The sequence below is a fragment of the Rhinatrema bivittatum genome, chromosome 12 (assembly GCF_901001135.1).
Source record: "Rhinatrema bivittatum chromosome 12, aRhiBiv1.1, whole genome shotgun sequence".
Taxonomy (NCBI): Eukaryota; Metazoa; Chordata; class Amphibia; order Gymnophiona; family Rhinatrematidae; genus Rhinatrema; species Rhinatrema bivittatum.
Genome location: NC_042626.1, coordinates 15,254,540 through 15,277,753, shown reverse-complemented (window position 1 = coordinate 15,277,753; position 23,214 = coordinate 15,254,540). Strand labels below are relative to the sequence as shown.

The window sequence follows — 23,214 nt, the reverse complement described above, 5'->3', positions numbered from 1 at the left end:
TGAAAACACCACAACTGCAACTTACTCCACACCTATTCGTCACCATACTGGGGCTGGGACTTCCATGCAAATCTTGCCAACTTTCCACCTAATTTTATTCCCCTCCCAACTTTTTTGCCATCCTAGCCATCACAACAGCAATCTCTTAGGAAACCATGAGCCACATTCCCCATCCACAAAAATGTGCTTTATGCCCTTCAAAATTTCACTAAAATGACTCACAGGTGTCCTTCCATATTTATCCAGCTTTGGAAGCAGGAGCTATGTATTTGAAACCAATCCAAAATACCCTACACACAAGTACTAAAAGTATTCTTTAAGCAGCAAGCAGCTCTCCTCCCCTAAAAAAAGCATCTCCCCAAAGAAGTTAATCTAATTTAAAGGAAGACTATGCCATTTTTAGAAGAATGTTACTGTGATTTGGGAAACTGCATCTGTTTAAAAAAGGCCATTTTTTGTATTTTTACTACAACATTAAAAATACAAAAAAGAGCTGTACGTAATGGTGGGTGAAAGACTAATGTGCCCAGACTGGAGAGGGACTTTGGGGTGATAGTGTCTGGCTATATGAAGGCAGTGAAGCCATGTGACAAGGCAATAGCTAAAGCCAGAAGAATTCTGGGCTACATAGAAAGAGGAATAACCAGCAAGAAAAAGGAGGTGATGATGCCCCTGCACAGGTCCTTGGTGAGGTCTCACCTGGAGCACTGTGTTCAGTTCTGGAAATCGTATCTAAAAAATAGAGAAAGGACAGAGGCAGTCCAGAGGAGAACGACCTAAATGGTAAGGGGTCTGTATCAGAAGACTTATAAAGGCGAGACTGAAGGATTTGGAATAAAGAAGGTGCAGGGGAAATATGATACAGGCCAAGGTTTTAATGATGTACAATGCTCGAACCTTTTCTGTTGGAAAGCAAGTAGTAAAACCAGGGGGTCACAAAATGAAACTCGGGGGGGGGGGGGGGGGGGGGGGGGGCGGGGAAGGACTCAGAACCAACATCAGGAAAGACTTTTTCACAGAGAGGATGGTGGATGCCTGGAATGCCCTTCCAGAAGAGGTGGAGAAGACAAATTCAAAAAGGCATGGGATAAATACTGTGGATCCCTAAAGGCTAGAGGTGAAAATGAAGAAAAAGGTGCATGGGAGTAATCTGCATGGACCAGCAGCTACTGCCCCTAACAGGGGATACTATTCTTAACCAATTAGCTTTCAAGATTTTGATGCAAATGCAATATCGCTCTCCGTTTTGACGGTGGGGGGGGGGGGGGGGAGGAGAAAGACTCAGGCCCCTGACTATTATGCAGACATTAAGGTGGAAGGAAGACCAAAATTACTGGCATGGTTAAAAGGCGAAATGAAAGAGGTTATTTTAGCCAAAAAAAACTTCCTTCAAAAATTTGAAGAAGCATCCATCTGCAGAAAATAGGAAAAAAGCATAATCATTGGCAATTTAAATGTAAAACATTGATAAGACAGGTTAAGAGAGAATTTTGAAATGAAGTTGGCCTTACAGGCAAAAAACTCATAATAAAAACTTTTTTTAAATATATTCAAAACAGGAAACCTGCGAGGGAGTTATTTGGACTATTAGATGGTCGAGGGGTTAAAGGAGATCTTAGGGAAGATAAGGCCATTGCAGAAAGACTAAATGAATTATTTGCTTCTGTGTTTACTAATGAGGATGTTGGGGAGATAGCCGTTCAAGGGTGAGGAGTCAGATGAACTGAACTAAATCACTCTGAACCTGGAAAATGTAGTAGGCCAGACTGACAAACTAAAGAGTAGCAAATCACCTGGACTGGATAGTTTATACTGAGGGTTCTGAAAGAACTAAAAAAATGAAATTTCAGATCTATTAGTTAAAATTTCTAACCTATCATTAAAATCATCCAATGTACCTGAAGACTGGAGGGTGGCCAATGTAACACCAGTATTTAAAAAGGGCTCCAGGGGCGATCCAGGAAACTATAGACAAGTGAGCCAGACTTCAGTGCCAGGAAAAACAGAATAGGAAAGTATTCTAAAGAACAAAATCACAGACATGGTTTAATGGAACACAGTCAACATGGATTTACCCAAGGCAAGTCTTGCCTCACAAATCTGCTTCATTTTTTGAAGGGGTTAATAAACACGTGGATAAAGGTGAACCGGTAGATGTGGTGTATTTTCAGAAGGTGTTTGACAAAAGTCCTTCATGAGAGGCTTCTAAGAAAACTAGAAAGCCATGGGATAGGAAGCAATATCACCATCACATGAGTATAAGAATCAAAATACAAGCATGTTAGAACATACAAAAACAAAATAGAAAAGGGGAAGAGGGATTCTGTTTAAAAAGTTGAATTCTACTTTTTACAAAAATTTCAAATAAAAAAAATAGACCTAAATTAAACACAAAGAAAATGAATAAAGCTCTGTCCCAAAATCTTTAACCATATTTCCCCAACTCACACAGAGGGGGCAAAGGATATCTTATGTAGTCTCACTCCAAAAATGTTACACTATAATACTGGCAGTTACTAAAACAAAATTTCTAGGCATCCAATAGACCAAACCACAAACTAATTTCTCAATTTTGTCAGAAGCTTCTGAGAACCATAAAAACATATCAGTCATTCATCTGATGATTTCAGTAAGAGAAGATCCTGAGGTCCTTATCTGCAGAAGTCAGACACATCATTGTTACTAGAGACTTCAGTTTAGAAATACTCTGTTCAAGAACATCAGAATCACAGGGAGGATCAGTTTTTTTCAGTTTGCCATTTCCAAAAACCACAATCTACTACAGTATGTGGCTGCAGAAAAGCACTTTAAAGTCATTTTGTTTCATACAACAGCAAGACCACAGTTCTGTGCTGGATCCACAGCAACAACAACAAGAAATCAGGCCAGAAAAAAAAAAGGATTAAAAAATTATAATACATGCCCTTTTTCCTCGATTTCAAACACTAGGATTCTGATACTTAAGCCATTAGGACAAAAAAACCCCACACATATCACTACAATACTGAATCACTGACTACAGTGCTAAAGCAGCTGAAGTGACAATTCCCACAGCAGCTGTTTTCAAGGTGCAAGAGAACAGTTTCAGCAAATGTCTCTGAAGCCTTCTATACATTTGCCAAAATGAATACTGCAGCACACTCAATAGACCTGATATAAAACAACTCTGTTTGAAAGCACATTCACTTTTTGCAAAACCAAAAATTACCTGCAACTTGTTTGTTGATTTTTAAAATTTCTATAAATATAAAACTTTACAAAAGTGAAATATTCCCAAACAGAGGTTAACAAGCATGAGTTTCCTATATAAACAAATAATTGTTCTCTTGTATATAAAGTATCTTTGAAAATCAAAACAATCACAAGTAGAATGTTTATCAATCCTGCTTTCAAACTGGAGTGCAATATGCTAACTACTGCACTCATTCCTCATTTTGCTCAAATATCTATCATAATATATATTAGTGCATAACAATATATATCTTATTAATATTATTAGCAACAGAAACCTCTATTTTCTATCTTAGTAGAAGTAACTTACCTCCCATATTAAGGGGCGGATTTTCAGAGCCCTGCTCGCGTAAATCCGCCCAAAACCGGGCGGATTTACGCGAGCAGGGCCCTGCGCGCCGGTGAGCCTATTTTACATAGGCTCACCGGCGCGCGCAGAACCCCGGGACTCGCGTAAGTCCCGGGGTTTTCGGAGTGGGCGTGTCGGGAGGCGTGTCGGGGGGCGGGGCCGGAGCGCGCGGCGTTGCGGGGGCGTGTCGGCAGCGTTTTGGGGGCGGGTACGGGGGCGTGGCTACGGCCCGGGGGCGTGGTCGCGCCCTCCGTACCCGCCCCCAGGTCGCGGCCCGGCGCGCAGGAGGCCCGCTGGCGCGCGGGGATTTACGCCTCCCGGAGGGAGGCGTAAATCCCCCGACAAAGGTAGGATGGGGGTTTAGACAGGGCCGGGCGGGTGGGTTAGGTAGGGGAAGGGAGGGGAAGGTGAGGGGAGGGCAAAGGAAAGTTCCCTTTTAGGCCGCTCCGATTTCGGAGCGGCCTAGGAGGGAACGGGGGTAGGCTGCGCGGCTCGGCGCGCGCAGGCTATACGAAATCGATAGCCTTGCGCGCGCCGATCCAGGATTTTAGCCGATACGCGCGACTACGCGCGTATCTACTAAAATCCAGCGTACTTTTGTTTGCGCCTGGAGCGCAAACAAAAGTAGGCTGTTCGCGCTCGTCTGAAAATCTACCCCACAGGTTTGAAAGTAACTACTTCTGCAAAGTTGTCTTTTAATCTTTACAAACTGGACTGTGATTAGGGTTTTAACTTCCAGAAGAACATGGAATAAAAGTGGTTACTTCATCAATATAACCACAGAAATCTGAACACAATAATAGTAACATGCTAGAAATTTGGTAAGTTATTGGTACATTTTGAGAGGGTTTTGTTAAGCATATTTTTATCTATTGAGCAGATTATAACAAAAATGCCTCTATTTGCCTTTGGAATGCAATCAATGAAGGAATGGCTATAGGTTCATTTTGGTTGTTATTGCACCGATATCATGTTTTGTATTTGGTTTGGAAGTCCCACATTGCAATATTTCACATGCATTAATTAATATTTTTAATTATACCTTTATCACCTTTCTGCACTACACCTTTTATGACAATGAAGAGAAATGCTTGTAATAAGTAATTGTATTTATTCATTGTTCCATTTCTATTCTGCCTTTGTCCAATAAATCACGGTGAGTATATCCATAAATACAACAATAAAAGCAGCTATCAATAACAAACTGACTCATAAAGCATACATTACCGGAGTGTGTCTGCAAGTGTGCTATTCTGCAATTAATAAAATACATTAGCAGGAACATTAATATTGCTATTAATACGAAATGTGATTAGGATGTGCTCTGAATGGGCTGCTGTTGATACAGAACAAATATGATTCTTGTTCATTTTTGAGCGTGTTGTTATATTGATATTCTGGAATGGCTTTGCTCGGAAGATCGGTGTCTTCAAATGGGTTTGCTTTTGCTCATCCCATGACGGGTATGGTGGGAAGCATCTCAGTCTCTCTGATTTACTGCTAGTGTGCAAGCAGCTTCCTTCTGGAGCGCCTAAAGTGTAAAATATGCATGCAACAAATCGAGCTGCAACTGGAAGCTGGGACTGTATGATGATTACTAATGTCATTAACAACACAGGCTGAAAGATTTTGCAGGGATTCCCTGGGTACCTACCTGATGGAGAGAGGTGAGCCCATCCACGTTCACGGTGTTGATGTCCGCTCCTTGCGCTAGCAGCTTCTTCACCTCCTCGGTATCCCCGCTGGAACAGGCCGCCAGGAACACGGCGCCGTCCTCGAACCGGACCCGGACTCGCCTCTGACGCGGCGACGACACCATCACGACTTCGGTCTCGGAACCCTTCCAGCGCCGCAGCTGCTCGGCCCGCCGCATCCTGGCCGACTCGGCCCGTCTCGTGCCCGGGTCTGGCTCCGACATGACGGCCGCCCTCCTGCTCGGCGGTGGCGGCAACGGGAGGAGGCGCGAAAGCGGCGGCGGCGGGCGAGGAGGAGGTGGGAGGAGGGCGGCCGGGGTTTGGAGGTAGAGGGCAGGAGAAGACCGCAGCCCTAGGCTTCGCATTTAACCCGGATACCGCAACTCCCCGGCGGCCATGTTTACTCCCCACCGCCGGCTTCAGTACGCCAGCGGCCGCCCAGGTCCCAAGGCATCACGGGAGTCGTAGTTTTTTGTTTTGTTTTATTACGCGCCACAAAGCGCGCAGCTGTCAAACGGGACAGGGGGGCGGTGGTGATGGAGAGGAGCCGGCTCTGCCGTCGGATGCCAGCAATCAGGGGCGGCGCCCTCCTCCCAGGGCGGGCATTCGGCACCCGAATCCGTGGGCTGTCACCGCGCTCGAGGCCGAGCTTCCCCCCCAGCACAACAGCCTCCGGGGAGTTTGAGCGGCGCGGGCGCCTCAAGCTCACGCGCTGCTCTCGCGAGATTGCGAGACTTGAGAACGAGGCGGGAGGGCAAGCGCCCGCGCTACTTCAAACCGGCGGAGCAAGATCGGAGGTGGGTGAGGAGGAGTTGATCGGTGCTGTGGGGAAGGTTTGTCGGTTAGTCGGTAGGTAAGCTGCAGAATAGGAGGCAGTTTGAGTCTATCAGAGTTTGTCGCAAAGGCTTGCAAGAGCACCGCGGGAGTTTGGTCCCCAGCGGTGCCGGCAGGGATCAGCTGTTCCGGGCTTATGAGTAAGAAGTGACGTTATAGTCTGCTGTAGAGAGTCAAGGCGCGGGCCCTGGCTGCAGGGCCGCTGTGACCACGTCAGGGGCCCCTTGTTCATGTTGATAACCCTTCTTCGTCTATTCCTTGACCCCCATTACACTCTCCTTCCTTCCCGGTTCCTCTCTTCGCTTCCTTCCCTCTCCCCAGTTAAATCTGCTCTGTTAGCTACTACAGTATTTCCTCCTCTTGTTTAATTCCCATCTAAAAATTCACCTTTTTGAGGCTGCTTTTAAATCTTAAATATTTTTTTATTTTGAACTTTTATATACCAATTCCTGATGATCTGCCTTCAACCTAAAAAATTAACTAATTGTAACTATTGCCTTACTATTTATTTATTTATTAAGTACAACTCCCAGTTTTCTTGACGTGTGTTTGTTTTGATTAGATTGTAAACTCTATTGAGCAGGGAATGTTTATGTGTTGTTTGTACAGTGTTGCAGGACCAGTAGGGCTATAGAAATGTGTAGTAGTAACAGCAGCAGTTTGTGCTAGCTGACAGGAGAGATGCCAGACCCTGCAACCTTTTCCTGCCTGTTCAAGTTGATGCAAGCCTACCTCTACCACCTTCCATCCAGCACAGACCCCTGAAACTATAGCGTAAAGTGTCTTCCTCTTTCCAGGCTGTGCATGTGTGCTTTATGTATAAACAATAAAAATGTTTAAGAAATCATCATGGTATCTGAATGTGATTTTTGGAGTAGACTACAAAAAAACTATAAAGAAATTCATTCATGCCCTGATAAATGTACAAAGCCCTTGCTGTTATCACCTTTATTACCAGATATTTTGTGAAGTGTAACAAAATCTGCAAAAAAAGATACTTGGAACCTACATAGCAAATGTTATATCAAAACAGCACTAATTCCATAACTCAAAAAGGCAACATTGTAAATATTCTACATAGCCCCAGCATGCCTCCAATTGGGAAAATAGAACAAGCCATTCATACAGACACTATATGCTAGCACAATATAGATACCTATAGAACATGGACCATTAGCAAATACAGAATAAGGACTGCAAATTAGAAATAGAAAGATGCAGATAAAAATACATTCTTTGCTCTATCTACTCCAGTTTAACCCCCTCCTTTTCTGTTGATGAGGGGAGGGGCAGGATTAGGGAGCAGAGTAGCTATTCTGTGCTTTGCAGTATCTCCAAGTTTACCTTGTCCCCTCTTGTTTTTTGTGTGTGGGTTTTGCTTTTTTTTTTTTCTCTGTTTTTCCTTTGTCTGCTTCAGGCTCACCCCTCTTCTGTTTCCTGCATGATTCTGGGAGGGGAGGCACTAAGGTAGAAAGCTATTCTCTACTGTTTGAGATTCTAGGCACTGGCTAATAAATCATCCCGGGATAGCCCTATGTACTTAAGAAGTGGGCCCCCTGTTATGTAGGGCCTGGGCAGCTGTGCCTTTCGTCTGTAAGTAAAAGTGGTGCCTGTGTGCCAGTCCCTTGATGGGGGAGACTTTGCTTTTAGTCTCTCTCTAAATTTTCTTGTGAATTTTGAGCCCTCCTGCCTGTTCCATGAGACTGACTTGGCTGTGCTGTTCCTGTGTTATAGGTAGAAAGCCAACCAGTTAATTACATATTTTTTTTATTGTAGCAATTTGTAAAGTCTTGTAAATCTAGTTCTGTTATAAATTAGAATTGAAACCAATTTAATCCATTTTTGTCTTGAACATTTTTATTAGAACTTGAGTGGATCAAGTGTCTTATTAGTACCTAACCAGTGACCTGTCTAGGTCAGGATACTTTTTTGTGTATATAACAACAACTTGTTATATATCTCCCCCCACCAGTTAGCATTGTTGAGATGGGGTGAGAAAAGGTTAGTTTCCAAATGGCCAGCAAGCAGTGGTTTATTAAATTAAATTGTTCTTTTTGCATTCCAGCACAATGCAAAGAGCCTCAAGACTAAAGAGGGAACTGCAATCGTTGTCTACAGAACCACCTCCAGGCATCACATGCTGGCAACATGACAATCGAATGGATGATTTACGAGCACGTATGTATCTTGTTGGGTCCAGGTCCCTTCCCTGGGATAAGAACTGGGCTCTGCCTTTCACCTTTGAGCTGAAGTAGACTTCCTGCTGTTACATGCTGTGTACTCGTGCCAATTGTAATCCCGCAGAAGAAAACCATTTGAACCGTGTGTCCACCTACAAGATTTACCCTTATCCAGGACCATTTCTTCTTCTTTTTTTTTTTTCTTCCTTTGTACGTCACCATCTCTGTTAGATAAACAAAGATGATCTCCACTTATTTCACTCTAGCATTCTCCTTCCCATACCTTTTAGTTTTTTCCCTTCTGTTGGCAGGGCTGTGGAACAGACATTCAAAGTGCTTGGTATTGGCTTGGTGGTTTGTGGGGGGTTTTTTGTTTGGTTTTTTTTTTTTGTCTGGTTTTTCTTTTGTATGGGTTTTTGCTCTGTAACCTTATCGATTTTCACCCATTTTCAATTTCCCCCTTACATGATTTGAGCACGGATATATACCTCGTTACATTGTAGATATTGATTTGGATTAAGTTGTTGTTCAGAACCAGTTTCAGTTATTGTTAAATGCTTTAAATGTAACAGGTTGTTGTAAATGTAAACCGGAGTGAAGGCGATTTCTGCTATACCTCTGTATATAAAAACTGCTAAATAAATAATGGGATACCAAGATCAGCTTTACATTTTAGATTTGACATAGACTGACATTTTCTCCAAATTGATGAAAATACAGTTATGCTCTATATTGGGGGTGGCGAAGTTTTGTCCTCGAGAGCCACAAACAGGCCAGGTTTTTAGGACATCTACAATGAATATGCATATGAGAGATTTCCAGGCATTACCTGCATATTCATTGTGGATATCCTGAGAACCTAGCTTGTTTGTGGCTCTCAAACTGGAGTTGGCTTCCCCTGTACTAGAACATATTGACCCAACTAAGAGGCTTTCTTAATCCAACAGGGAACACGTCACAAGCACACATTAAGCCTCATTTCCCACTCCTCCCCCCATCCCCAACAATGATGGCCTCCTGGGTTTGATTTTATGATATGTGAATTTTGAAACGAAATCATTGTGATTTTTTTTCCCCTCTGTTTAATAAGCTCTGGGGCTTACACAGCTGTAAGATAGACACCTTAAGCAGCAGAGCTATTCCTCCAGCTCAGAAACTGTTTTAACCTTCTGAGACACTTAATTAAGGACTTAAGCCTTGTGCTGGGATGTGAGAAATGTTCTCTGAACCCTGCAAGCTTCAGAGCAGCCATTTGTTCTTGTGTGTTGCATTATAAATTAATAGAAATGATCAATTGGTTTTCTCTTCGTCTTAAAATTCTACATTTATTTTTTTTTTAACTTTTCATTTATATAATTTTCAATTCCTGTTTGTACCCCAGATCAGTCCAGACAAGTGGGTTTTGTATCCCTACCAGCAGAGGGAGACAGAGAATTAAAAACTTTGAGGCACTGCTACATAACCGAGAGTGCCACCTGCAGTCTTTCAGGATTTCTCTGTCTCCAGCAGATGGTAGAGGTGCAGACCTGCGGTTAAGAAGAAAGAAAGAAGGGGCAGAAGAAGAGAAGTTAGAAGACTTTCCCTTTGTGGGCCATCCCTCAGGTTGAGCCGGGCGAGCGGGGGGGTTTGGTAATCCCTTATCAACTTTAGCCTGCAGCAGATCCAGGGGTCCTGGTTCCCTCTTATCCCCTGAAGGCTCCTTCCCAGAGGTGTTGCCAGCAGCAGGGACGTGTTCCTTTTTTTGCTTGAATTTCTTCCTTTTATGTGGCTGCTGTTTCTTTAAAGAAAAAAAGGTGTTACATTTGTCTTTCAGTAGCAACTGCTCCAGCTTTTTCTGGTTTGCTCATCAGGGCAGGCCCAAGCTGGGGGAGGGGAGCAGTGTAGCTCATTCACGGCTTTGGGCTGCTCGGGGAGCCGGAGGCTGCATTAGGCAGTGTTCCACTCCTCTCCCGCACACCACGATCATGTGGCTTCTGTTTCTCAGCAGCAGGCCTGGCCACAAGGTGACAAGATGGCGCCGACAACGGTTTCCCAGTGCAAGAAAGCTTATCAGGCCAGCAGCCTGCTCGGGAACAGCTAAAAGCAGCGGCACTATGCTGCAACTTGTTTCTGGAGGGTAGGGGCTCCCCGGGGAGTGAAGCTGGTAGGAGAGCCATAGGTTCCCAAGGCCCTGTTAGGATCAATACTGGGAGCCTAAACAGCCTGTCATGTAGAAGAAGGGCTATAGCTCAGAAGGTGACACTCCCCTCTTCTGTTATCTCTGGCGATCCTGACAGGGGGGAGATACAAGCTCTGGGCCAGACAGGGGAGAGGATAAAGTGGAGTTTTCCTCAGAATTTGTCTTGCTTATGCATGAGGCCTTTTTAACCAGGAAAAGCACTGGCTATAAAAGGGCATTTCTGCCAGCTGTCTCATCCTGCTGCAAAGAGGTCAAGGAGCTCCTTAGCCGGGGATCAGGGAACCGCCTTCACCGGCTGGGCCTGGACTATCCTGAGGGTCCTGGCAGCTTAGATGATTCGGACCTGGATGACCCGGAAGATGGTCTTGGGGTTGGTCCAGGGGTGGATCAGGATGACCCAGCAGATCTCACGATGGATGTCGATCAGACTGATCCTGAAGAGGCCCCGATAGTGGAGGAAGAGGACCCGTAGGTGGTTCAGGCCCCTTATTTCCCATGTTCGGAAGGACTGGGTATTAAGGTGGTCCAGGAGGAGTCTGATAATGAAGGGGTTGATCCGGTGCTTGGACTCCAGGGCCCACCAAAAGCCTTTCCTATCCCTAAAAGGGTCAAGAAAGCTGGTAAACCAAGAATGGGACTTCCCAGAGGCAATCCCCAAGGTGGCTAGAGACAAAGTAAAATTGTATCCCCTCACGGAGGATATCCTGCAGCTGCTGGTATTGCTGAAGGTACATGCTTCCACCTCTGTGGTCGCTAGCAAGTCTACCATTCTGGTTGCAGGTTTGGCAGCATTAAAGATGTGCAGGACTGTAAGCTAGCGACTCATTGGGAGAGGATGTTTGAAGTCTTGGTGCTGAAACTGTGAGCAGCAATCTGAGGAAGTCTGATGCAGAGGGCCTGTTTATGCTGGGTCCAGGAGAAGTCTTCAGCAGGTGCTGGGGTTAATAGCCAGGCAACTCAGGTGGAGGCCAGGACTGCATATGAAGCTGACACGCTTTGACTTGAGCTGGACTTTTTCCAGGAATATGGCCACAGTGGTCTCAATGCAACGTCTGCTGTGGTTGCGGAATTGATCAGCTGATGTGGTCCAAGTCTCAGCTCTGTAATCTTCCCTTTAAAGGAAGGAAAATTGTTCAGGGAGGACCTGAAACAATTGATGGAGGTTTTGGGGGAGTCTAAAGGGAATAAGCTGCTGGAGGATAAGATGAGTCAGAAGTCTTTTCCACCTCGCTCTAGGTTTTGGGAGTTGCAGTGGTTTTTGTTCCAATAAGGGTTCTGCTTTGTCTTCAAGGCAGAACCTGGGTTTCAGTAGGCAGCAGTCCTTTCAATGTGCCCATAGACTTCCTTGAGAAGGCTCCGTTCAAGGGGCTGGCAGTGGTAATGTTCCCCAATGAAGCCAGGCTGGCCCACTCTCTCGCGATGGCTGTGGAAGGATGTCTGTAACAATTTTACGAAGAGTGGTCCGAGGTAATCCTGGTGCAAAGGGACTGCTATGCTTTAGAATTTTTTCATCTCATTGCAGTGATACGGGATGCGTTGCCACCTTCAGTTGCTGGCATGATAGTACCCGTAGTGGCCAGGGAGCTCGGTGGCGGGAAGTATTCGCTTTACTGTGTTGTGCCAAAAAAGGAAGGAGCCTTTCGTCCCATCCTCAATCTGCAAAAGGTGAAATGTACTACTGCGAGTTTCCCGGGTTTTTTTTTTTTTTTCCCATATGGAAACACTGTAGATGGTGATAGCGGCAGTTTGTCTCAGAGTTTTTCGGGCCTCGCTGGACTTGACATAAGCCTATCTGCACATACCCATTCAGGAAGAATATCAAAGTTTCTTCATGTTATGGTTCTGGGATTCACAAAGGTGTGATGGTGGTGGCAGCAGCTGTCCGCAGGGAGGGAATCCTAGTTAATATTTATTCAGATGATTGGCTTATCCGAGAGAAATTTTGGAGGAGGTATGCTGGTAGTCTGTGCACGGTGGTGGAAATGTTGCGGTCCTTGAGCTGGGTGGTGAATTTGGTGGAGTTACCTGAGCCCTATCCAGATGCTGGAATACTTGGGAGCAAAGTTCAATACTCAACTCGGCAGAGTGTTTTTCAACTCTGAGAGGATTCGGAAGTTACAATCCCAGATGGTGCAGATTTTTCAGATGCCAGTGCCCAGGGCTTGGGATTATCTTCAGGTCCTGGGTTCAATGACATCTACGTTGAATTTGGTGCCATGGGCTTTTGCCCACATGTGCCCCTCTACAGGAGGCATTGCTGTCACGCTGAAATCCATTATCAGGAGTTCATCTGGCTTTACTGCTGCAGGGTGCCTCCAGGTCCAGTCTCTCGTAGTGGCTGTGTTGGTACAGTTTGGAGAAAGGGATGGGCCTGGAGGTTCTGGACTAGGTTATAGGGATCACAGATGCCAGCTTCAAGGATTGGGGGGGGGGGGGGTGATCTGTCAAGAAAGGCTGGCACAAGGGCTGTGGTTGCCAGTGGAAGCATCCTGGTCTATCAATTGGTTGGAAACGAGAACAATGTGCAGGAGGTTGATGGAATTCTTCCACAAGTCCAATGTTGAATGGTCAGAGTGTTCTTGGACAATGTGACAACGGTTGCTTATATCATTCGGCAAGGGGGAGCAAAGAGTCGCATGGTTGCCCAAGGAGCCCAGGACCTTTTTTCCTGGGTAGAGTGACATTTGCAGGGGATAGCCACTTCACATGTTGCGGGAGTGGACAATGTGCAGGCGGACTATCTGAGCAGGTAACAGTTGGACCCGGGAGAATGGGAGCTGTCAAAGGAGGCCTTTGGCCTTATCCAGTCTCGTTGAGGCAGTCCTCGTCTGGATCTGATGGCGTCAAGGAGCAACGCCAAGGCAGCAAGTTTCTTCAGCCGCAGGTCACAGCAGAGGGCATAGACGCTCGGGTTCTTCCATGGCTGACAAGGATCCTGCTGTGTGTTCCTCTGAACGTTAATAGGTCGTATGTTTAGGCACATTGAGAGGCATCCGGGCCAGGTGGTACTGGGGGTGCTGGAGAGGCTGCATCATCTGTGGTTCATGGATCTGGTTCAGCACACAATTTGCAGGTCCCTGAGATTGGCTCATTTGTAGGGGATGTTAAGGCAAGGTCCTATTTTCTTGGATCGGGTGGATCACTTTTGTTTTGCAACCTGACTTTTGATACAAGCGCTTGCGACAAAAAGGAAACTGAGCCTATGGTCTTCAAGAGCTTAGTTTACAGTTCCTTGTGGGTTCAGGTGGAAGCCTTGGGGTGTCTCGATGGTTAACTACCAGGAAAAGGTTGTTGGCTTCACATCCGGATGTTGTGAGGTTTTTGAAGGGGGTCGAGCATCTGCGGCCACCGGTGCATAGATTGGGTTTGGCATTGAGTTTAAACTTGGTCTTGCGAGTGCTTTGTGGGCTTCCGTTTTGAGCCATTGAGGAAGGCATCGTTAAAGGACCTCATGCTGAAGGTGGCATTTTTGGTGGCGATTTGTTTGTTCAGAAGGATCTCAGAGCTGCAGCCTTTATCCTGTGGGGAACCATTTCTGAAGATTTTGGATGAGGGGGTGTCTTTGCGCATGGTACATCTAAGGTGGTATTTTTGTTTCACCTGAGTCAGACTGTGGAGCTCCTGCCTTCCCAAAATCTGCTGAGTCGTGGGAGGCAAAGGTTGCAAACAGTTTTTGGCGGTTGGATCATTTATTTGTATTGTTTGGAGGTGCCAGAAATGGATGCAAGGCCTTCAAGGGCAAGATAGTGCATTGGCTGAAGGAAGCTATTGTTTCGGCCTAGCTTTGTATGGGGAGAATAATTCCAGAGGGGTTGCGTGTGCACTGTACTAGAGCGCAGACCACGTCATAGGCCGAGTGTCAATTAGTGTTGCCACAGGAGATTTGTACAGCGGTGACGCGGTCTTCTCCTCGCACTTTATCTTGCTGTTACCATTTAGATGTTCAGGCTCCAGGAGAGCCGACCTTTGAAGTGTGTTTAGAGGGGGTCTTTCGCAGGCCTGCCCAGTGTAGGGGTGCTTTGGTACATCACTCTTGTCTGGACTGATCTGAGGTATGAACAGGAAAAGAAAACTTGGTTCTTACCTGCTAATTTTCATTCCTGAAGTACCACAGATCAGTCCAGAGTCCCAGCCCTTAATGTTCTCAAGACCGTTATGGCAAGTCCGTGTTCTGGCAAGCCTGCTGGGAAGAACGGTCAGAATGTATATGTACAGAGCCTAAAGAGGTTTGCCAGGTTTTGGTTAGCCCCTTGGGTTGATTTATAGTTTTTCTGTTTGGGAGGCTCCAATTTTTGGGTTTGGCATTTGCCCTTATTTAGGGAGTTGTTACTCTATAGTTGGCTTGGGTACAGGTCAATATTTTTATTTATTTATTTAACAACTTTTAATATACTGAGGGACTGCAGGTGGTGCACTCTGTTATGTAGCAGTCCTTCAAAGTCTTTAGTTCTCTGCCTCCGTCTGCTGGTAGGAATGCAGAACCCACTTGTCTGGACTTGTGGTATTTCAGGAATAAAAATTAGCAGGTAAGAACCAATTTTCCTTTTCAAGATAAACTTGAGTAGCAAATCTGGATAATATTAGAAAAAAGGAAATAGGAAGAAACATAAAATAATGTTCCCATCAACCAAGATCAAGTCCACAGTATTGAAGGAGCCAAGTGCACAATCCAATAAGAAAGCTAATCAATAAAGAAAAGCAAAATTAGCATCTAGAACCAGGGATTAATTGAAAAGGACATCGCTTTACATCTACAAATCTGAAGCAGGAACAGAAGGATCTGAACAAATTGGCTGGGCTGAAAAAAAAAAATACATAATAGCATTATATTTAACTCTACATTTGCAAGGAAACTTGAGGAAAAATTGTGCCCCTAGTTGCAAAACTCCAAGTCTCAAAAGGAGAAACTGCTTGCATTTCTTCTGGGTTGATCTAGCAACATCAGAAAGCCATAAATTTACACTGAAAGAAAACAGGATGCTGGGCTTGATGGACCCTTGGTCTGACCCAGCATGGCAATTTCTAATATAAAAGTGAGCCCTGATGTCTAAAATACATTTTGAGAAGCCAATCTCTATCGGAGTCCAGTACCAGAGAGACAAAGTGGAGGGATGAATCGAAAGTTTCCAAAACTGTTGACAAATCCATAGAATTATCCAATATTGGTGAAAGATTTGACACTTTCATAACTTCACCTTTTGAGAGGTGGTAGGTAGTAAATCCTTGCTGTAGGTGAAAGGGCAGATTCTGAGATTTTTAAAATTTCCAACGTATCTTTTAAACATGTCCTGTGCAGAGACACCAGGAAATCTTACAGGATGAGGTTTTTACATCATAATAGAGTTTGTAAATTTTCCATCTTATTCTGGGTGGCTATCATTTTTAGAGGTGGAACTTTATGCTGGCTAATTTAATGAGCATGTATCATCTTGCTCCGATGGTTTGTGTCCCGAGGGGCCTGAAACAGAACAGTTTGACTTGGCGTCACCCTCCCAAACCTTTCAGGGCCCTCAGTGGACACTGTTCTAGTGCAGAACAGCTTTGGCTCTTGCTTATTAGGGGTGTTTGACAAAACAATTTTTATTTTTTTTCTCATTTTCTTTTTAGTTTTTAATATATTTTCATTTTTAAATTTATTTTTAGTGCATGCTATTTAAGTTAGTGCCCACTTAGAAAAATATTTTTTCTGGACTTTTTTTTTTCTCAAATAAACCACAAGAAATGATATAGACATCATGTTTCAAACGAAAGCACATCCCTATTGATTACACAAATATGTCCTGGCATTCAGAGTGTCCAAGAAGCCAGTCTGCCCAATCGTCAAACTGATGATCCAGTTCAGGTTAATATGCATCCTGAGTTACAATATGATTGTTAATTTTGTTTATTTTTTTATTTTTTTTTTAAGAAATATTGGGTGGAGCTGATACCCCATATGAAAAAGGGATTTTCAGCCTGGAAGTGATTCTTCCTGAAAGGTAAATGAAGTCATATTGTCAAACCTTTAAAGCTCCCAATATACCTAATTAATAAAATAGCTTGAAATAATCTGGTTGGTGCATTGAGCAAAGATATTCTATGACCTGTAATATTGAACAAACTGCAGTGGGTGCAGTGATTTCGTTATAATATGAAAAGGACAGGGAAACCCTCTATCCTGATTGGTTAGCACTAGGTCACATTCACGATGACATCCTGGCATGACATGGGTTTCGAAACCACATCATTTCATGTAGTCCCACCACCACAAAACTGAAATCTTGTGCCCTCTCTTACTGGTCCTGGGTGTGCTTTATGTGGTCACTGCTTTTATCAGGTTACCAGTACCATACCTTTTTTTCCCCTTGTTTTGTTATATATTTGAATTCTGCTTTATTTTAGCATTGTTGCCAAGGTAAGAAGTGACTGTTTCTTGCATTTCTGCTCTTCACGTGAGGGAAGATAGTCCACATGAAAGCCATTGGATTCTGGCATTGCTGGTCACTGCTGTGGTCAGGTGCAGTTCTGCTGGACCAAGAAAATGTAAATCAAGTTGCTTGCTAACTGAAGTCCATAGATAGGTATGTTTTCCAGAGCCGATGATTGCATTGGGTGCAGTGGTGAGGTCTCAGTACTGTTGAACTATTTCCATGACTGGAATTGTATGTGCACAGTCCACAGAGATGTAACTGATGAGCTACATCGTCTCCATATTCTTCAGCTGTCGAGTATTTGGAGAACAAGGTGGTGTTAGATGTAGCCCAAGAGGGCTTTAGAAAAGATGCCACACCAAGACTGGGTTGATTTCTTTGAGAAGTTATCACATTTGGACAGGGGGAAATCTACTGTATTAGTTTTGATCTGTCCCGTGCTGGTGTGTTGCTTGGTATAGGTGATTGAGTGTTAAAATGGCTGACTAGTTGTTTGTTCTCAATCCTGTAAAAAAAAATCTGTAGTTCTTCAGGATTAACACTGGGACTCCCACAAGGCTCCTTTTTAATGTATTTTTATCTACTTTGAGAAGGTTGATTTGTTCATTTGGTTTTTATCCTTTTTATTTATGCAGACATTGTGCAGATTATGGCACATTTAGGGAAAAATCCTGAGGAGGTTATTTTAAGATTGAATTTGTGCTTACACACAGTGATGAAGTGGTTTTCTAACAACAAATTGGTTATTCATTTGGAAAAAGTAGGGACTGGTGATATCCTTGTGCTACCCAATTAGGATGGAATGGCATTGACTCCTAAAGGCCAGGTGAAATCTCTTGAAGTGGTGCTAGATGCTCAGTTAACTTTGGATAAACAAATTGCACAGGTAGCACGTAATAGCTATTTTAAGCTGAAGCTGGTAAACAATTGAGGCCTTATTTGGCGATAACAGCTGTGACCTATGCACTGATTTTTATCAGGTAATTACTGTATTGCAATTTATTTGGGTATTCAGGAAAAGGCGATTCGCAGGTTAGAGCTGGTTGACAATACAGTTGCTTACATGGTCTTGGGGAAAATCTAGGAGATCTCTGCCAAATCCCTCTTACAATTTCATTGGTTACCAATTGTTGATCTATGTAATTTTAAGAACTTGGTTCTGCCTTTCAAGACCCTGAATGGTTTTGGCTCCTCTTCATTGAAGGGTTCTCTGGAATGACATGAAGCTAAAAGAAATTTTGCAATCTGTGGGGAAATGTATCTTCAGCTTCCTCCAGTGAAACCATTTTGTCATTCTCTTTTTTTTTTTGTGTAGCAGATCTTTTTCAGCTGTAATTCCAGGCCTGTGGAATAGTCTTCCATTGGAATTAAGAGAAGTAAATTTAGTCAAATTCCGTAAAAAGTTGAAAACCTGGTTTGTCTGTTAATAATTAGATCCTTTTGTTTTGTTGGATTTCATGCCAATTGCAGAATACCCTATTAATGATTGATAATTATTTTTTGACTTGTGGGTGAGAATGGTTTCAAGTCCCACTGTTTCTCCTTGTGACCTTGGACAAGTCACTTTACCCTCCATTGCCTCATCTACAAAATTAGATTGTAAGCCCTCTGGGGATAGGGAAATACCTATAGTACCTGAATGTAATCTGCTTTTAAGTGCTGAAATTTGTGTGAAAAGCGGAATATAAAAATCTAAAAAAAAAAAAAAAAATTATGGATGGGGATTTATAGTTTTTAATTTTTGTATTTGTCATTGCACTTAATGGTGTGGGATGTGTGTTTGTATTTTTTTTTTTTGTTTGCTCATTTTGTTCATCGCTTTGGGCGATTTTGTCTCAGTCTATAAAGTGATTCATAAATGCTGTTAAAAATCTGCTTGTGGCACATGTTCCCAACAGGTATCCATTTGAACCTCCAAAGATTCGCTTTCTGACTCCCATTTATCACCCCAACATTGACTCTGCAGGAAGGATTTGCCTAGACATTCTCAAACTGCCCCCAAAGGTAAGAGGTTACAAATGGAGCTCGACTTAGGCATAGTCAATACAGGCATGTGCCTACCACACCTAATTCTGAAGGTGTTCAAAAACTGGGACTCTCCCTACTGCTTTTTTGGTTTCCTGGGAGCAAAACCTGTCCTCTGCCTATGGATGCCATAATCCTAATTCCTGTTCCTATCCCAGAACAGTCCAGATGCATGGGGCTTTTCATCCCCACTAGCAGATGGAGACAGAGAAGAAAAGCTTTACGGACATCATGCTACATAAGATACCGAGGGACTGCAGGTGGCACACTATTTCTGTCTCCAGCAGATAAAAGACCAAACGGAAGAGCTTGAAACTGAAGATGCTCTCCCAATACCGCAGAACAAAGGAACTTCTGTTGTTCCTCACAGATGGCAATAGGTAGATGCACCTCTGCATGACCGATAGATGCCAAGATCTTTGCCCGCCTGTCACAAAGACTGAGCGCAGTTCCCCTTGGGACATGAGGCACTCACAGGGACTTATCCAACTTCTATAGATATAGAACAGGCAACAATCACCTCCTTTCTTCATAAATATGAAGTAAATGGAATCCCTGCCTTGACTGCCAGGACTTATCTTGGTCTGCAGCCTGCGCGATGCTGGAGGTACAAAGAGATCGTGAAGGCTTCATGAATGGGAAGTCCAACTCTGGCATCTCAGGACTGTGGTCATCTTGGGCCACGTCTGTGAATGAGACCTAATCTCCTTCGTATGGTTATCTGTAAAGAGTGGACCCCTTTAAGCCCCCTTGCAGCTTGCACCAGCATCTTTTTTTTTTTTTTTTTTTTTTTTTTTTTTCCAGCTGTCTGTCACACATCTGTGAGGAGAACCTTCTACCCAGCTGATCGCACCTGGGCCAAAGGCTAAGGACCAACCAAACCCATAGACCGCCTTGCCCAAATACTAGACTGGCTAGGCCCCAAAACTAATACCACAGCCATCCTGAGCAGTACGGCTAACCTCCAAGAATAGCATAAACTCCAGCCCAAGGGATCTTCAGAACTGCAAACCTGCGACAGGAAATGTCGCAGCAATCGCTAATTTGAAGTTATTCTCTCCCTGGAGTCAGACATCAAAATTCTAGTTGATATGAGAAGCAGTGCAGAGAGAGCACCACAAGTAAGGTCATAGCACCTTCTGGGCGCTTTACGTTTTCCTTTGAATTCTTCAGAGCCCCCTCCAGGGATCTGCTGCATGAACTCCATTGTGCTGCCAACCAAGGCAATAATCCGAAAACCTCCCCAGAGGAAAACTTTCTACTCTCGATTGAGACTTGTGCAGAGCTCCAACCCCCAGAGATTCACCCTGAGTACTCCCCCCCCCCCCCCCCCCCCCCCCCCCCCTTCCAGCTCCAAAAAGGATGGATAAACTCAACTGGAGTCTGCCTACCTACAGAGCCGCCTCTGGTGAACCTCATCTTGTACAGCCAAGACATGACCCAGCTATAAAGGGAAAAGGGCTTAGCAGAACCCCCACCCAGAATAGAAAGTTCCTTAACTCCTCATGCTGCCAGAGCCTGGGTATTCAAAGCAGTCAGCCCAGCCCTTTGAATAAGGTGGACAACTCCTTCAGCCACTGGACGCCATTCTCCTCCAGAGAGGCTTCCATTCCTGAGTGGGTTTTTTTTGGAAGGATTCCCCCTCTCCCCATGTTGTGCAATGTCTTCCCCCGTGCTCTGTAGAACAAATTTGGAGGATGAAAGCAGGTCACCTCTGCAATTCCACTAAGCCCGGGAGAACACAAAATGGTCTCTGCTCCTGCTCTGTCAGTCCTCCCGACCACGCCTACCTGCAGGTTTCTTGTGGCAGACTTCTCCCACAATGCACAGAAGCGTGGGAAAATACTATATGATTGCCATTTGCACACTACTGGCCTCCCCTGGCAGCGCCCACCTCTGGGCCTAGCCGCAGTTCTCTTGTAGCAATCTTCTCCCACAGTGTCCAGAAGCATGGGAGAACACTAACTGGCTGCACATCGCACTCTGCCAGCCTCCCATGGCAGCATCTGGCCCAAAGCCCAGCACCAAACAGCTACCACATCTGCTACTAAGCCCAGGTACAGCTTTCTCTTGGCAGTCCTCCCATCTCCTGCAGTGCTCAAAAGTGCATGAGAGCACGAGATAGCTGCTGTTTTTGTATCACTGGACTCCCCCAGCAGTCAGTATAGTAGGCTCAGCCGCAGATTTCTCACACCTGATCTCAACCAAGTGATCAGAGAGGGGTTCTCACAACCAGTCTCCAAGATCAGCAAGAGTGACTACCAGGGCTAGGTTTGAAACTGAATGGTATCGCAGTGCTCATCGCCACGGTATAACATTTCCTGCCTCTAGCGGGGGGGGAGGGGGCGGAATATCTTGGCTTTGGTGCAATTCATACTAGGGGACTGCAGGTTGCACACTATCTTATGTACCTCTGTGTCAGTAAAGCTTATCTTTATCTGCCGGTAGGAATGAAAAACCCATGCATCTGGACTGATCTGTGGTATTCCAGGAACAAAAATTAGCAGGTAAGAACCAATTTTCCTATCTAGCCCTGGGTGCAAACTATTGTTGCCAGTTTTTTCATTTACGTTTACATTTGAGGTTTATGAATTTCCTAACACTAAGATAGGCCTAGGTGATGCACAAGGATACAAGCATAAAATAATAATAAATCTTAATAAAATACATAAACAGTTAAAAAAAAAAAAAAACCCACTATATACAAAATATAAATAAATTAAAATACAAGGTGAAATTAAAAAGTAAAAATCATAAACTTAAAATAAGGCAGTTTAAACAAAAAGGTTTTGAGGGATTTCCTGAAGCTTTTGATCAAATTACATTGACGCAACTCTATTGGAAAGGAGTGTCAGACTGGCTACTGAAAAGGAGCACACTTGAGTCATATGTAGTTGTGCGAGTCTTTGAGATGGAACATCCAATAATCCATGCTGAGAGGAATAGCATTTTCCCATGGGCAACTTTGGTCATAAATCAGCTTGAAAATTGTCATGCTGACTTATGTATATATTTTTTTTTTCACCAACCGGAAGCCAGTGCAAATCGACCAATATTGGAGTTATGTGATCAGAATGCCTTAAGCCAGCGACCAGTCGAGTGGAGGGATTAAGCAGTAACTGTAATGGTTGAAGTTTGATATGAGGCAAGCCAACAGATAGACTATTACAGTAGTCAGTGAGGGGAAATATTGGAGCTTATAACACAGTAAGGAATTCCAGAGAAAATAATTTTTTGAGACCAGAGATGACACAATCTAAAGAATTCTTGTTTAACAATTTGCTTAATTTGGGGATGGAGAGAGGAGAGTATTGTCCAAAACTACACAAGCCTTTTTGTTTGTTCATTGACAAAACAGAGCTTCCCTGAACGTACCCGGATCAGTCCAGGGCAGCTGGGTTTTGCCTCCCCTCCAGCAGATGGAGACAGAAAAAGACTTCGCGGACTCTGTCCTATACCCGAGAAGTGCCACCTAGTTGTCTGTCAGTATTTTTCTGTCTCCAGCAGATGGCGGAGGTGAATTGACAAAACAGAGTTTTCTAAGTAATAGACTTTTCAGAAAAGGTTGAGTATGGACTGTAAATGGGAAGAATTATTGAGTGAAAGCTTATAATGGAGCCAATCTTTAAATTTATGCTGTATGTGTGAACAAATCAGATGAATCCCGCTGGGATGTATCTCCCAAAGAAGGCTTTTGGTTGTGAATGCGTAGACATGTTTTGCATCTGTTCTTTTGCTATTGCATTTGTGTAGGATTACAGAGTAACTATTGTCTTTCTGCTTTTTGAAGGGGGCGTGGAGACCATCCTTGAACATTTCCACTGTACTAACCTCCATACAGCTCCTAATGGCTGAACCCAACCCTGATGACCCACTCATGGCTGATATTGTGAGCAGGTCTTAATTGTTTTCTTTTTTTTCCCCAATATTATGCAGCATTCATTAGGGGAATGGTTTGAATAGGGAAAAGCCTCTAAACCTGATGGGGGGGGGGGGGGGGGGGGTTAAAGATATTTCCCAACTGCAGTTTCAAAGAACATAGGATAATACTCTTGCCTCCATGATGAGTTAATAATGATCATCAAATAACCCAGCACCAAGTGAGGCAGTTTTGTAAGAAGCCATCCTAGGCAGGAATCCAAAGGATAATTTCCTTTCCCACACGTAACAAAAATAAATCGACCCATCGCTTTCACTCTATTTTGTGCTATCTTTGATCCACTGGGTCTCTGAGGTGCTACCGTGATGGGGCCTAGCACACTTTGTATGGTTCTGTACCTCTTTGGGGAAAAAAGCAAGCTTACTCTTTACA

General features: G+C 44.1%; 2 protein-coding genes across 11 annotated transcripts in view; one reads left to right on the top strand and one right to left on the bottom strand.

Annotated features, from left to right (window-relative positions):
• LOC115073708 (protein phosphatase 1 regulatory subunit 12B-like) overlaps positions 1-5,665 on the bottom strand; it is a 127,590-nt gene extending 121,925 nt beyond the window's left edge. For all 3 annotated transcript variants that reach the window (XM_029572352.1, XM_029572351.1, XM_029572353.1), the window contains exon 1: positions 5,235-5,665. In XM_029572352.1, coding sequence (XP_029428212.1) covers positions 5,235-5,639 — 405 coding nt within the window. In that variant the 5' untranslated portion in view covers positions 5,640-5,665. The remainder of the gene's footprint in view (positions 1-5,234) is intronic.
• Positions 5,217-23,214, top strand: part of UBE2T (ubiquitin conjugating enzyme E2 T) — a 117,587-nt gene continuing 99,589 nt past the window's right edge. Inside the window, exons 1-5 of one of the 8 annotated variants that reach the window (XM_029572354.1) lie at positions 5,217-6,127; positions 8,174-8,286; positions 16,376-16,445; positions 18,776-18,881; positions 22,693-22,791. In XM_029572354.1, coding sequence (XP_029428214.1) covers positions 5,811-6,127; positions 8,174-8,286; positions 16,376-16,445; positions 18,776-18,881; positions 22,693-22,791 — 705 coding nt within the window. In that variant the 5' untranslated portion in view covers positions 5,217-5,810. Of the gene's footprint in view, positions 6,249-8,173; positions 8,287-16,375; positions 16,446-18,775; positions 18,882-22,692; positions 22,800-23,214 lie in introns of all 8 variants that reach the window. The other 7 variants (XM_029572360.1, XR_003852087.1, XM_029572355.1 and 4 more) reach the window with 7 other exon arrangements.